Source organism: Diceros bicornis, chromosome 13, assembly GCF_020826845.1.
Source record: "Diceros bicornis minor isolate mBicDic1 chromosome 13, mDicBic1.mat.cur, whole genome shotgun sequence".
Classification (NCBI taxonomy): domain Eukaryota; kingdom Metazoa; phylum Chordata; class Mammalia; order Perissodactyla; family Rhinocerotidae; genus Diceros; species Diceros bicornis.
The window spans coordinates 10,650,472-10,664,326 of record NC_080752.1 but is presented as its reverse complement, the minus strand read 5'-3'; the positions used below and the strand labels follow the sequence as shown (position 1 = coordinate 10,664,326).

Below are 13,855 nucleotides of genomic sequence, written 5' to 3'. Positions count from 1 at the left end.
CGATGCTGACTGGCAATGAGGGCCCATGACCCTGCAGTGGTCCCAAGTCGAAAGTTATAAGATTTTCTACAACACTGAACCGCCAGGGTGTGATTGTGGGTGCTGTCCCCCAGGCTTTCTCTTGATTTTAGTCTAGCACCCACTGCTCAACAAGCATCTCACTGTGTGCAAACTACTCTAGGGCAGGGCCCATACCTCCTCAGAACTGCCATCACCTAGGAGATGTTCTATAAAGACATGCTGGACCAAGTCACCCAAACTCAAGTTCCTTCCATTCAGTTGCATTGTATCTCCTGGGCCCCAGGCCTCAGGGGGGTCTCAGTCCCAGGCACTAGAAGAAAATGACATTTTGTCCCTGGCTCCAGGGGACTGATGCTTTCTCAGGATGACTTGTTCAGCCATTCTGGAACCTGGAAGAGAATGAGTAATGTGGGAGTTGGCGGAGCTGGGTTGGAAACATAGGCTAGACTCAGGGGTAGGCCAGGTTACCTTTAGGGCCCTTTCATTTCAAACTCTGAAGCCAGCAGTTACGGCAGGTATCACGTGTTCCGTAACTGGCCTGCTCTAATCAGCATGTAAGTTTATCTGTGACACCCCCAGGCTCTGGCCCCGGGCTCTGACATTGCCACATCCTATTATCATAGCCGCTAACATTCCCACGTAGTTTTCTTCCATCCATTTTTGATTGCTTGGGAGGCGGATGGAGCTAAGAGCCTTGCAGGACCTGAAAATCCCTCCATGTAGGACCACTGCCACCTGCCGCCACAGGAAGCAGAAGGCCAGGCAGAAAGCAGGATTTGGAGGGTTAAAAGGCCGGTTGTGTGGGCACCGGAGACAGAGGTGCAGTAGCCATCGCCCCGCGTGCCCGCACAGCCAGCCTCCAGGCCCGCGTCGGCCTCATCCTGCCCCCAGCTGCAGTGCCGCAGACCCAGAAGCAGAAACGCCGGGGGTAGGGGGTGCCGGACACAGAGAGATCAGTGGCGAAGACTCAGGGTTGAGAGAAGGGAGAGATATACGACAACATACCAAACGCCATTAACATCTTTTCTTTTAGCTTAAACCAACGACTTTTTATTTATTTGCTATGAATCTGCAGTGCAGGCAGGGCTCAAAGGGCACCACTGACATCAGCTGGGACAGTGTGACTGGGCTGGAAGATCCCCTTCCTGGGAACATCTTTTTTATTAATAACAGCAGCAATTGCTCCCTGGAGAGTAGGCACCATCCTGCTCGAAGAACACCCATATCCGTCAGCTCAGAAGACCTCCACATCCTCCGTTCCTCTTGGAGGGAGATGGGACGGTATTTATTATTCCATTTGGCAGATGGGTAATCGAGGTGCTGGTGGGAAGTGAAGGAATCCTAGAGCTGGAGGGAAATGACAGTCAACACTGACTAGCCCATTCTTCCTGGGGACCAGCCTCCCTGAAAAAATCTTCCGGCTGCTGCTTGGGCCCTCTGTCCTGAGAAGGTGCTTTCCCTCTGCTGCCTGGGCCTTCCGTGCCCTCCTCTCCGGGCTGCCACAGCCCCCAGGACTCGCCTGACACGGCCTGACTCATGCTGAGCGCTGCTGCCGTCTGCCAGCCTCAGCCGGGCACCCCTGGGCCCTGAGGAGGTTCTCAGCACTCACTTGTTGAATGAGTGAATGTCTGGGCACCCACCTTGAGGCCCATGGGTAGAAGTGCCCCCTGCCCCTAAGGTACCCCACAGCAAACCTGGACTCGAACCCACATTTGCTGCCCGCCAGTGGGAGACCCAGGGGTTCCACAACACCGTATCTGCCTTTTGGGAGGTGAGATTGGACTGGCAAGTGAAAAGACCTCAGAACCAACTAGAAACAGAGTCCCAGGTACTGTTGTTGGTCCAGCCGTGCAGTCAGAGGCTGGAGGAGGAGGGCGTTGAGTGCTAAACAAGAGGGTTTTTAGGAAGGGAAGGCAGCAAGGTGGTTAGGAGGGAGTCAGTGAGAAGGGAGAGGAAGGGCAAGGTGAGAGTTAAGTTAAGGACGTGAGGGTGGGAAAGGGAAACAGCCTGCTCTTGTGGACACTCTTCTTTTCTGAGACCTTCCATATGGCATTCCCAGAGCCTTTCCTCCCTCAGCTGCATAGTGAGGGGCTTAGACGGGGTGAGGGCAAAGGTCCCTTCTAGCCCCCGCATTCTGCAACTCCATGCATACCTGACAGAGGTTTGAGTGAATGGCACTGAAAGGAGGCATGGTAAGTCAGAGAAGGCTTCCTGGAGGAGGTGAGACTGGTTGAAATTTCCCTGATGCAAGTCCAGCTGCTTCTGATTCCTCTCATCATCCCCCTAGTCGTCAGGACGGGACTCACACCCACCTCCTTCCCCCTTGGTTCTCCGCTCGGTGGCCTCAGGAACGGAAGCCCCGCAGAGCTCATGGCTGGGCATAGAAGAGCAGCCACAGCCCACGTAAGGCCTTTTTAACCTCAGACAGAAGGGGCCAGCACGTAGGCAGCACACGCCCAGCCCCTTTCTTCCCTCCCAGGCAAACGCGCGGGGCCTGCCACACTCCCCACGCTGGAGCGTGAGGCCACAGTGTCCGGAAGCGTGTCGGAATTTCCAACGGTGCTTCAAAGGACCCTGCCGCCCCAGCGTGTGCACATCTGGCAGCTGGCACACCTGCTCTGGGCTGCAGTCCTTGGCCAGAGTCGCCCTTCCTGTCTCAGCCCAGAGCATGCAGGCAGCCCGAGGAACGTCCCCTCTGCTGGCTTGTCCCCAGAACAGAGAGCGTTGAGAAGGGCGGAGTGCCCCTGTCCCGGGCTGGATCTCCACGGCTGCTCCTTCAGTGAGCGAGGAGTGGTGGAGCGTCTGCTGCGGGCTCAGCGCTCCGGCCGGGCCGTGTGGGGAGGGCAGGAGGAGAAGGTGTCCTAGACTAAGAGCACAGGCTCCAGAGCCAGGCTGCCCGAGTGGGAAACCCAGCGCTTCTCCTTATGGGGTGCAGCCTGGGTGCATGAGGTGCTCAGCTTCTCTCACCCTCAGCTGTCCCCTCTCAGATGTCCCCTAAGAGTCAATCAGAACCCGTGCGGCACCATCACTCCATCAGTGTGAGCTCCCGCGTTGTCATCATTTCAAGGTCCCTGGCTCCTCAGAGCCCGAAGTCCTCCGAGGACAGGACTCCCACCCAGGAGAACAGCGCCATCCAGGGGAGGGGGCAGAGGTGCTCTGTGGCCTCTGAAGACCTACCTGGGACACTGCAGGGACACCCCAAGAGCTGGGTTTCAGCTCCAAGTGACAGTGAGGCTCAGGAACGGGTGGGCCCCGTCCCTGCCCACACGGTTGGCCACCAGGGAGCTCTCCTGGGGTCCTGGGTGCTGTCGTTCTAGGAAAGGAGCCTCTGGGTGTTGTAGCGTGTTTACCATGGCCACAGTGAGCCCTGGGCGCGGCACTGCCTCCCGCAGTCACAGACCCCATCACAGGCTCCTTCTCCAGGGCTCTCCCCACAGCGCCTGTGCTGCCCTTCAGTCACCCTGCACAGGCCTCAGGCCCCAGGGGGAATGTGTGCCACGTCTGACCCCATCTCAGGGTCCCCAGGGCCCAGCACATGTCTGGCATGTAGGAGGTCTCAGTAAAGGCTTGTGGAGAAAGCACTGCTGGCTCGAGGCCCGCAGGGCGCAGGCTGGTCAAAACCCCCAGGACTTGTGTCCTCACCGACGGGATGGGGTGCGGCCCACAGAGGAGGCTTCCTCACCTCTGTACCAAACATTGATTGAAAGAGGATCTGGTCCAAAGTGAAAAACTCAAACCCTGGGGACTTGAGAAGAACTGAGGAGGGTGGGCTTGGAGGGACAGGCCTGGTGGGGGGTGCCTTTTAGAGGAAGTACACAACTGGAGGAGGTCCTCAAGGGGACCCCCAACCTGGGCAGCTGTCTGGAAGGTATCAGAGACCCAGAAGCGGCTCCGGTCCCCAGACGGAGCCTACCCTGTGTCCAGGGAGCCCCAGCCTCAGCCGCTGCCTCCACAGAGTGCCCTCTGGACGGACACACTCCGTGAGGTGTGTGGCTTAGGCAAACCGCAGCTCTGCCCTCTGCCTGCAGGACGCTGGGCACATTCTGCTGGCCTCGGCAGGATTGCTGTGAGGTCAAGAGAGAAGATGCATCCAAGTGTTCGGTACAATCTCAGTGCGGGGGAAATGGTGGGTGGGGTTGCTTTTCCTGTTATTTGTAGCCATCTTTGCATTATTAACGGCAGGGCTGGGCTGACCAGCTGAGACCCGCTGAAGTCTCAGGGCTCTTTCATTTCTGACTTCCTGAGTTCTAGCAGCCTCCAGAGAGGAGCAGATGGTAAAGGGGGCAGAATCAGGCTCCACCCAGACATGCCCAACTTCCCAGAGGGTGTCTAAATCCCCTCAATGCAGGCCTGTCAGGTGCCCATCGGACCTCTGCTTACATACCTCCAGCCATGGGGCACTCACTCCTGTACAGAGCTGGACAGTGGCTTGGGAGAGTGTTGGTGGCCTGCACACCCCATGCCCTTTTTCCCTTTTGTGCCCATACACGTGCTGTGCCCTCTTCCTCCAACTCACCTGAGGCCCCTCCTCACTGACCCCCCTGCTCTGAGTCCCACCCCTTTCCCTTCAGCTGCATGGCCCCTGTTGTCCCTCCCTCACTGCATGGCTCACGCTGCCCTGTAATGGTTTGCGTGCCCGTCTCCCCTCCTCACTGTGATCTCCTCCGCGGTGGGGACCGTGTGTCTCAGCTCCTGGCACAAGACTGGGTGCAGGGGAGGTGTCACCTCAGTCCTTGCTGAACTGGAGAGGTGCCTGCCCTGCCCTGGGCTGGCCTGCAGGAGGGAGAAAGGAAGCTCAGCTCTGCCCGGTTCCCACGCGGACCCTCCCTGGAAGACGAGAAGGCCGTGGTTCCCCCAAGTGTCTGTCCGTCCGTCAGTCCAGCCCGCCTGTCACACTTCCTCAGGAAAACAAACACTGCTGTCGCTTGCTGTCGTGCAGCCGATCCTCGCAGCTAGATTAGCATTTGAAAGTTTCCCTTGCATTAATTTAAGACGGAACATAAATATGGGCTTGGGATCCCTCTTCCAGGAGGAGAAAACTGGAACCCCGGCAGACTCACTGGAGAGAAAACACATGTGCTGGCCGAGGGGAGCCCGTGTTACCCTGAGCCTTTGTGGGAACATCTGGTTCTCCCCTCTGCTCAACCCCCAGCGCTGTCTTGAAATTACCCTGTTAATTGGCGTATTGTTCTTGCTGAGCACTCACACACTTCTCTTCAATCTGGTGAGCCTTAGAGGGGACACCTGGTCTGACAATTTCCTGCCCCCAAAAGGTCAGGCTCCCTCGCAGACGCTGGGGTTCCAGAGTCCTGGACCGTGCAGCGAACCAGGACGTCTCTGGGTGGAAGTCCAAGCTTTGCCTTCCACGAGCTGTGACCTTGGCAAGTCCCGTCCCCTCCCTGAGCTTCAGTGTCCTCGTCTGTGAACTGGGGCTCCCTCCAAAGGCTGCTGCGAGGATGGAATGAAACAACGTTTGGGAAGCATCATGGACCCGGGAGGCTTGCTAAGTAGGAGTTTATGTTCGGGTCACCAAAGGATGAAATCACAGAGGTGGGAGAAACTGAGGCACGGAGCAGGAAGGGAGCTGCCTGAGGTCACACAGCCCGTTGGGTGTTGAGCCAGGTTTTCAGTCCTAACCCCAGGACAGGATTCTTCACTGTCCTACCTGCCTTCCTTCATCGGAGGGTAAATCAGGGCTGTGCCCAGCTGACAGGTAGGGGCAAGGTCCAGCCTATGCTCTGTTCACTGAGCCTTGTGCCCAGGCACAGGCCTGCTTGTGCCCAGAAGAGGAGCCTTTTTCTCTGCACTAAAACATTGTGGGGCTGCAAAAAAGCACTCAGAGCAGGGTGCCTTTCCATACAAATGTCCCCTAAGTGGCTCTCTGGCTTGCGGGGTCAGGGCAGACGATCACCAAACCAGCCCCACCATTTTCAAGACCTATAATCCTCCTCTTGGCTCCTCGTTCCTTGTCTGTCCTCCCCTGCATCCCTCTCTGAATCCCGCCCATCCTGGGAATCCTGGCAACATGGGCCCCTCCTCCAGGAAGCCTTCCCTGATTTCCTCAGTGGATTCCGTTCTCTTCCACCATGCCCCTTGTGGTCATTTCTGGGTTCTCTTTCTCCTCTCTCCTCTTTCTCCCTTTCTCTCCTTTCCTCTCTATCTCTGTCTCTTTGTAACTCTCTGCTCTGTCTCTGTCTCTTTCCATCTTTTTCTCTCTGTCTCAGTGTCTCTCCTTTTCCTTCTCTCCCTCCCATTGTCGCTGTGTCTCTGTGTCTCTCTCTTATTGCCTGTCTCCGGGCCCTCTCTCCTCCTCTCCTCTGTCTTTCTCCTATCTGTTTCCTTGTGTCCTGGAGCTCTCCTCCTCTGCCTGTGTCTCTCTGTGCATGTCTCTCTTCTCCTCTCTCTGTGTGTCTCCTCTCCCCTACTCTTTGTCTCTGTGCCTCTGTGTCCCCCACCTCCCACTGTCCTCCTCTCTTTCCTCCTCTCCTGGTCCACGCGGCCTCAGCAGATGAAATGGAACGTGCCTTCCTGCAGAGAGCTGGCCAGAGAACAGCTGTCAGTGCTGGAAGGAGCTGTTGGGCGGTGGCCAGGAGACCCCGGGAGCCTGGGCAAGCCACGCAGGCTGAGCCCCAACGCTGCGGGGCCCCACTGGAAACTTTCCACACCTTCCCCGAGGGTTCCAGGATGGGCGTGGCGCCTTTTTCAAGATTTCTGACCTTGGAGACAAGCCTTGGCCCTGTCTGCCAGCCCCCGGGGATGGCATGCACTGGGCCCTGGCTCAGAGGCTGGTCCAGGGGCCAAGCCCCTGGGATTGGTGGAATCTGGAGGAGCATCACCAAGGGGCCGGGCCGAGGCTACAAAAGGAGGCCATCCGTGAGCTCAAGGCTCCTGGGGATGGGATGAGATCATGGAAAGGATATGGAGTAAGAGGTTTTGTCATTCATTCATTCAACAAACATTTACGAAGCCACCACCGTGTGCCAGACTTGGGCTTAGCCCTGGGGACAAAGATGAATCAGACATGGCCCCTGCCCTCGAAAAGCTCACGATCTCCCCTCAAGTGGCTTGTTGGGAACACGTCCTGACAGAGGCAGCTCTGGAGTGTGGGAGGGTCCTTCCAGGCGCAGGGAGGAGGGAGGGCTGGAGGGGGCCAGGAGGACGGTGTCTGCAGGGTCCAGACCGAGGGCTGGGTGCCCCGGGCAGCGTGGTCGGAGGTAAAATCCCAGGGACTCTGGTGACTGACTGGACGAGGATGAGGAGGGAGGAGGAGTAGTCAAGTCAAGTCGGGGCCCATCTGACTTGGGCAGCGGAGCTCAGTTGAGACACATCCTCAGAGGGGAGGGCGAGTCAGCTGTGTAGGTTGTGGAGCGTGTTAGGCGGAGATGTCCAGTAGGTCGTTGGGCACGTGGGTCTGGGCTGGGGCAGCACTTCCAGAGTGGTCAGCATCGTATGGTGATTGAAACCATATGGGTGATGATTTGTCTACGGATTGCGAGTAGAGTGAGAAGAAAAGGCTGTGGACAGGGTTCCTGGGGCCCCCACATTTATTGGGCAGGAGAAAGAGGAACCCACCAAGAGGACAGACAGGGAGCAGTGAGAGGAGTATGAACCAGGACAGATGGGGCCATGGGCTCCAAGGGAGGTGCAGGTTCCGCCAGCCCGACTGTGGGGTCCTGTGAAACCAAGCCCCAAAGAGGACGATGGGGGGAGGGTGATGGGAACGTGGGCTCCGGAGTGAATGGCTGTCACCCTACAGTCCTGGAGCATGCATTACATGGGAAAAGCGCCCCCTGGAGTTGTGCAAGGAGTAGCCTCGTGTATGGGAGGGGCAGGAGGGACACTGTTCTCCCCGCCCTGGACGGAAGGGGGTGAAGGCAGCTGCAGCTTGGAGAAGGAGAGGATGGGAATTTGAAAATGTCATTCCTTATTGTTTCCAACTTCCCAAAGTATCTCAAGTCTTTCGTTTAGGTCCCGATACCACGGAGGTTGTGGGAACGGACCGGGCGCTGACCGGCCACTGCACTTGCCAGGCAGCGCTCAGGATCCAGCCAGCATCCTGTAAGGCCTGGGCCCCTCCAAACGCCCCCTCCGCAGGCTCCAGGAATGCTCCTTTTGGAGCGGCCACACGGCAGTCAGTAAATATTTGCTGCTGCTCCTGTGCAGCCTGAGGCGGGCTGTTTTCCCTGGTGGCTCTTGAAACCCTCTGGGCAGACTCCTGCTGGGCCTGGGGGCCCTCATCTTTAAATGGGTCTCCACGGAGGCAGAGAAGGAATTGCCTTTGCTGCCAGGAGTGGATTCCAAGAGCTGCTGGCAGAGTTCCTGCAGCCTGTGCTGGAGGCTGCCATGCCTGGTCCCTTCCAGCCCCATCACGCTCCAGAGGCAAGCAAGAGTGGGGCTGCCTCTATGGCCCCAGCCAGGGACAGCTGAGCCCATCACTCAAGAGTGCCTGCTGCGCTTTTCCAAAGGACATTCACCCCTCCTGCCTCATTAGGGCTTTACAGCTGCCCAAAGAGGCAGCTGAAGGAATGTGTGCCCGTTTGACTCACAGGAAAACTGAGGTTGGGGGCAGGGAAGCCACTTGCTCAGGATCATGTACTGGAGACTCACAGCCTTGACAGAAACCCGAGTCTTCTGTCCTCAACAACACCCAAGCCCTGGGAGGCCTGTTCATGCCTGTGTCGTCCGCGTCTCTTCTGCTGTTGGCTTCCCAAGTGAGCCTCACTCACCTCCTAGTCTTTGCACATGCCCTTCCCCCTACCTGGAACAGCCTCCTCTCAGTGCCACCCCACTCCCATCCTCACCTTGCTAACTCTCATCCCCTCCTTCAGCTAGCAATGCCTCCTCCAGGAAGTCTGCCCTGAGCCCAGGTTGGATTAGATGTCTCCTGTGTGCCGTGACAACCTCGTGTGCTTCCTTCCATATCGTGCTTAGTGCCCAGGTCAGAAGAGGCTGATTCTCGAGACTTTGCGTGCCACCAGGAGCCTGCCTGCTCCCCCCTGCCCTGCGCTAGATCTACACTCAGCCATGGGGGTCAGATGAATGAAGTGAATCAGGGCGGGGTGGGGGAGGGAGAGCACGGGTTCATAAGGGTCTCTGGAGTCAAACCAAAGCCTTCCCCACAGAAGCTGGGAGCTAGAGGAGCCCGCAGGCACTACACAGCCCCCTCCCTCCCTTGTGCAGGGAGAGGAGCTGAGAGCATTCGAGTGTGATGGGTTTGCCTGAGGTCTCAGGGTGGGACTGCTAGGCCCTGGTCTAGAAGCCAAGTCTCTGCATTCCCTCTCCAGCCGTCTTTGATGGTGATCCATAGGGGGGATTCCAGAGACTGGCAGGCCAGCAAGACAGAGTCTGTTGGGTGGGGGGATTTCCTGGGCAGTCGTGAAGCCAGCCCAGAGGTGCACGGCTGGCTCGCCCTCTGCTCTGGCCGAGGTGCAGTCCCAGCCGCGCTCCCTCTGTGCCGGGAGCCTCTCCCTCCCCAACAGCTTGTCCACTTCCTGTTCTCCTCAGACCTCCCTGGGGCTGTCAACGTGCTGACCTTCTGGCTGCCCACCTGTCACCACCCGTCACGGGCAATTAGAGTGACAGTGCAGGGACTTCCCCGGGTTCCGGGAGGCATGGCGAGCGGGAGGGGAGCGTGCTGCCCATGCGAGGAGGGCCGGGCAGGCGCACGGCAACCTCTGCTCTGCCCACGCTGAACAGGTAGGGAGGCTGAGGCCCAGGGAGGAGGCACAGCTTGCCAGGGTGCTGACTCCCAGCAGTTACTGCCTCCTCAGTCACTTGGCCTCTGGAAATTTCTTCCTAACCAGAGCCTGGGAGAGCCTCACTGTGTTCTCAGCCCTCAAGCCTGCATCCCACCAAAGGAGGGATTCCCACTCTCTCCTGGGGCTCTGGACTGTTATTCATTCCGAGATTCTCGGTGCCTAACAGGGCTGGCCACAGAGCAAGTACATCACAAATGTTTGTTGAATGAATGATTGGTGGGTGGGGGGTGAGATGAAGCCCAGCCCCCTCCCCCACCCACACAACGAGGCCACCTCTGCAGGGGTCAGTTCTGTGTTTGTACCTCCTGTATGCCACGCCATTGTCTGCTGGACCCTGCAATCAGTGGGGTTCTGTTGCTCTCTCCTTCTCCGGAATCTTACATCTCAATGAGTGCTCAGTGGCCATCTCAGGGTCTGTGCTATTGTGTGTCGTCCATAATGTAGGATGGATGGTGAACAAATGAATCGGCCATGGCTTGGGTCCAGCCAACATGGACTGGACATGTACAGGGCAGTGGCCACGTGGTCTCTGTCACGTGAAGAGGCAGACACGAACCCACAAAACCCCACCCCTGTGCTGAGGGAGGGAGACCCAAGTTGCTGGTGGAACTTACAAAGATGATCCATAGACCTGTTGGGCGCTTGAGGGCTTCTTGGAGGAGGTTTTTTCCGAGGTGGGCCTTGCATGACTGCTGGAGGCTGTCCCCACCTGGACAGTCCAGGGCTGGGGTCAGCTTAACAGTAGGAGGCACAGTGATGCAACAGGAAACGCTCACAAGGCTTCACGACATGCCAGCCACTGTTCCCCTAGTCATCACAACAACTCTGGAGGTGACTGCTGTTACAATCATTCCCACTTTACAGATGGGGAAACTGAGGCACGGGGAGGTACAACCTCCCTGTGAGCAGCAGAGCCAGGATTTGCACCTAGGCAGGGTGGCACCAGGATGTCTTCCCACGACTTCGTCCTGCCTCTCTGGGGGTCTGGGGCCTTGACTTTGGTGTTGGTCAGTGGCCTGAGACTATGCCCAATTGCTGGTGACCTGACATGTGGCTGAGCCGCAGGAGCTTTGTCTCTTGTGTTCCAGGTCACTTTCTGGGGAACAACACCGTCATCGACGTCCTCCGGCAAGCAGGGCTGAAAGTGGAGCACACGCCCGCGGGGCAGACCATCCACAGGTAAGCAGCCAGGGCATGGGGAGTGGGCTGCTGCTGCCGATCTGCGGCCATGCCTGACCAAGTGTTGCATCGCCTGCAGGGGAGAGTGGTGAAGAAGTTTCTGGGGAGATGGGGCTTTGTAGAGATCAGCCTCAACCAGGCACCCAAGAGCAGAGGGGCTGGACTGGAGACGGGGAGGCTGGAAGGAGGCTGGTACACAGTCTTGGCTGGAGGTGCGGGCGGCAGGGCCGGGCAGTGCAGTGGGAATGAGGGAGCGTTAGGTTTTGAGAGGTTCGGGATTTAGAGACTGGTGACTGAGTGGGTGGAAGGACTCTACAGGACTGCCAGGGTGCTGCCTGGAGGAATTGGGGAGGCCCAGGCGCTGAATCGGGATGGCGCCAAGGTTGGGATGAGCAGTGGCCTGGCCTCTTCGCTGTGTCCAGTCTCAGGCCTGCCTGGTCCTGACCTTCCTGTGACCACGCCTGCTCCATCACTGCCTTTTGGCCGTACCCTCCACCATGACTGTCCCGCTAGGGAACCTGCTCCACTCTGAGAGCCACGTAGTGGCCATCCTCTCTTCCTGTGGGGTTTTCTGGCCCCCACCAGGCTGGGAGCTGCCCAGGCGCAGGAGCCAGCTGGGCCCGTCAGTGGTCCCCGGCGCCAGCACCAGGCTGGGCGTGGAGGGGGCGTCGCGGTGGGCAGCTCCAGAGTCAGTGACGGGGTCCTCACACTCAGATGCCGTGCGGCCCATGCTCCAGCCTTTACGCAGGAACCTTCCTCACCAGCCCGCAGGGGTGACCACAGTGTGATTTTGGCCGCTGTCCCTGACGTTACAGGACCCCGAGTCCAAAAGAAATTTGAATAAGCATGGCTAATGTTCATCCGCTGCTCACTGTGTACTCGGCTCTGAGCACTTTTAACTCACTGAATCCTCACAAGGACCCAGTGAGGTAGGAACTATGAGTATCTCCGTCTTAAAGTTGACCCTGAGGCCCAGAGAGATGAAGTCACTTGCAGAAAGACACACAGCTCGTATAAATGGCAGTCTGGCTCGAGGGCCTCCCTGCGCTCTTACCCACTCGCTGTACCACGTCTGGAGTTAGCGATGGGGCTCAGGGGCGGGAGTGCTCAGAAAGGACTGAGGCCTTGCTCTTCACTCAGCAGCCCTGAGTGCTACAGTCACCAGAGCAGTGAGCTCCGGGCTCCAGGCTCCAGGCCAGGGCTCTCCCTGTCTCCTTGGCACGTCTAGAGGAACTCATGAACTCCCTCACGCTGGAGCCCGTCCTCTTCTCGTCTTCTGAGTCAACCTGACGAGACTGTTCTTCCCGACCATTTGAGCGCAGCACAGTTTGTCCTGGGCCGAGCCCAGCATGTGTGTGAGGGGTGAGGGACCCGAGGGAGCCTCGGGGACAAGGCATTCCTCCAGCTCCCCGGCACAGCCCCGAGGACCCTCACCTTGAAGCTCATTGTGTCTGTCAGGCCAGAGCAGGCCTGCGAGGCTGCCTCGGCTCCTCTTCATCTCAGAGCCCGGCATTCGAAGAGGGTCCCCCACTTCTCCCCCCACCAGGCCCCGCTCCGAGTGCTCTCAGCCTGAGTCTCGAGCCCAGGCTGAAATCCTGCGGGTAGGGTGAGGGGCGGGAATGCGAGGAGCCTCCAACAATGAAAGGCAGCACGGCCGCAGGTGCTTCCTGGATCCGTCTTTTGTCTGCCTGTTTTGAGTTATCTCCCCAGCAGCTGCGGCATCTCCTGGACCCTGGGAATCTGGGGTTGCCGTGGGCTGGGGGTGGACAGGCTGAGCAGATGGGCTTCTCTCCTTCGAGGAGGGAGAAGCTCTCCCGCCACGGAGCGTGCGGGTGGGGAATAGGGGCCAGGCTGCTCGCCACCTCGGGTGCCACCTTACCTTTAGAATTCCCGAAAATGAGCCCAGTCTTCTCGCAGGGTCAGATGTCCCCGAAAAGAGTTCCACAGAAAGAATAAAGGGGAGAGGAGCAGAGGATGCTCCCAGGCTGAGGGGTGTCTGTGCGCACCTCTGTATGGAATGTGAATGCCACACACACACCCAATCCCACGTGCGCGCCCACGACAGCCGGGTCTGCTGGCTTGTTGGCCGGCATCACAGAGAGCCTTCCTGTGTGCCAGGCACCGTGTTAAGGCCTCCTGTCTTTCGTCCTCGTGACAGCCTCGTGGAATAAGCTGTACTGCTGCTCCCATTTCACAGCTGACTGCTGCCAGGGACGATTGTGTCACCTGCCCGCAGTCACAGGGCCTGTGAGGCTCGGAGCCAGGACGTGAGCCCACGTTTCTCCCTCCAGCTAGGGCTCTAACCTGCTTACACTGTCCCCCCTCCGGAAAAGGCACTCAGGAGATGTGTGTGGAATGTGTGAATGGATGGTTGGATGAATGACACAAGCAACAATGTTAATATTTAATTAATAATGTTCATTACTAAAGTGTCTCAGCTGCTTACTGTGTGCCAGACATTGTTCTCTAAGTGCCATACCTGTGTTAACTTACATCATCCTAGTGATGTCTCATGAGGTACGGGCTGGAATATCCCCATTTCACAGAGCGGGAGACTGAGGCACAGCGACGTTCGGTGACTCTCCTCAAGTCCTTCAGCCAGAGCTTGCTGAGTGCATGAGTCCCAGGCTAGAATCAGACATGCCCCAGAGACCTGCCCATGCTCACTCCTTCACCTCCTACTAGTCTGGGCTCTAATGTCCCCGCCCACCGCCCACATGCTGTCTCTCCTGTCTCTGGTTTATTTTCTCCTCAGCAGTTACCACCATCCAACATTCCGCACGCCTTACTCTCCATCTTCCGCTCCGGAATGTGAGCTCTCAGGGGGCAGGGACTGTGTGTCGGTCACTGCTTTTGCCCAATTCTGAGAAAAATGCCTCGTGCAGTGTAGATGCTCA

General features: G+C 58.1%; 1 protein-coding gene across 1 annotated transcript in view; it reads left to right on the top strand.

The window, feature by feature from the left end:
• The window catches only part of TRABD2B (TraB domain containing 2B), a 220,156-nt gene that overhangs the window by 193,676 nt on the left and 12,625 nt on the right, over nt 1-13,855 (top strand). The window contains exon 5 of the mRNA XM_058552351.1: nt 10,868-10,958. Coding sequence (XP_058408334.1) covers nt 10,868-10,958 — 91 coding nt within the window. The remainder of the gene's footprint in view (nt 1-10,867; nt 10,959-13,855) is intronic.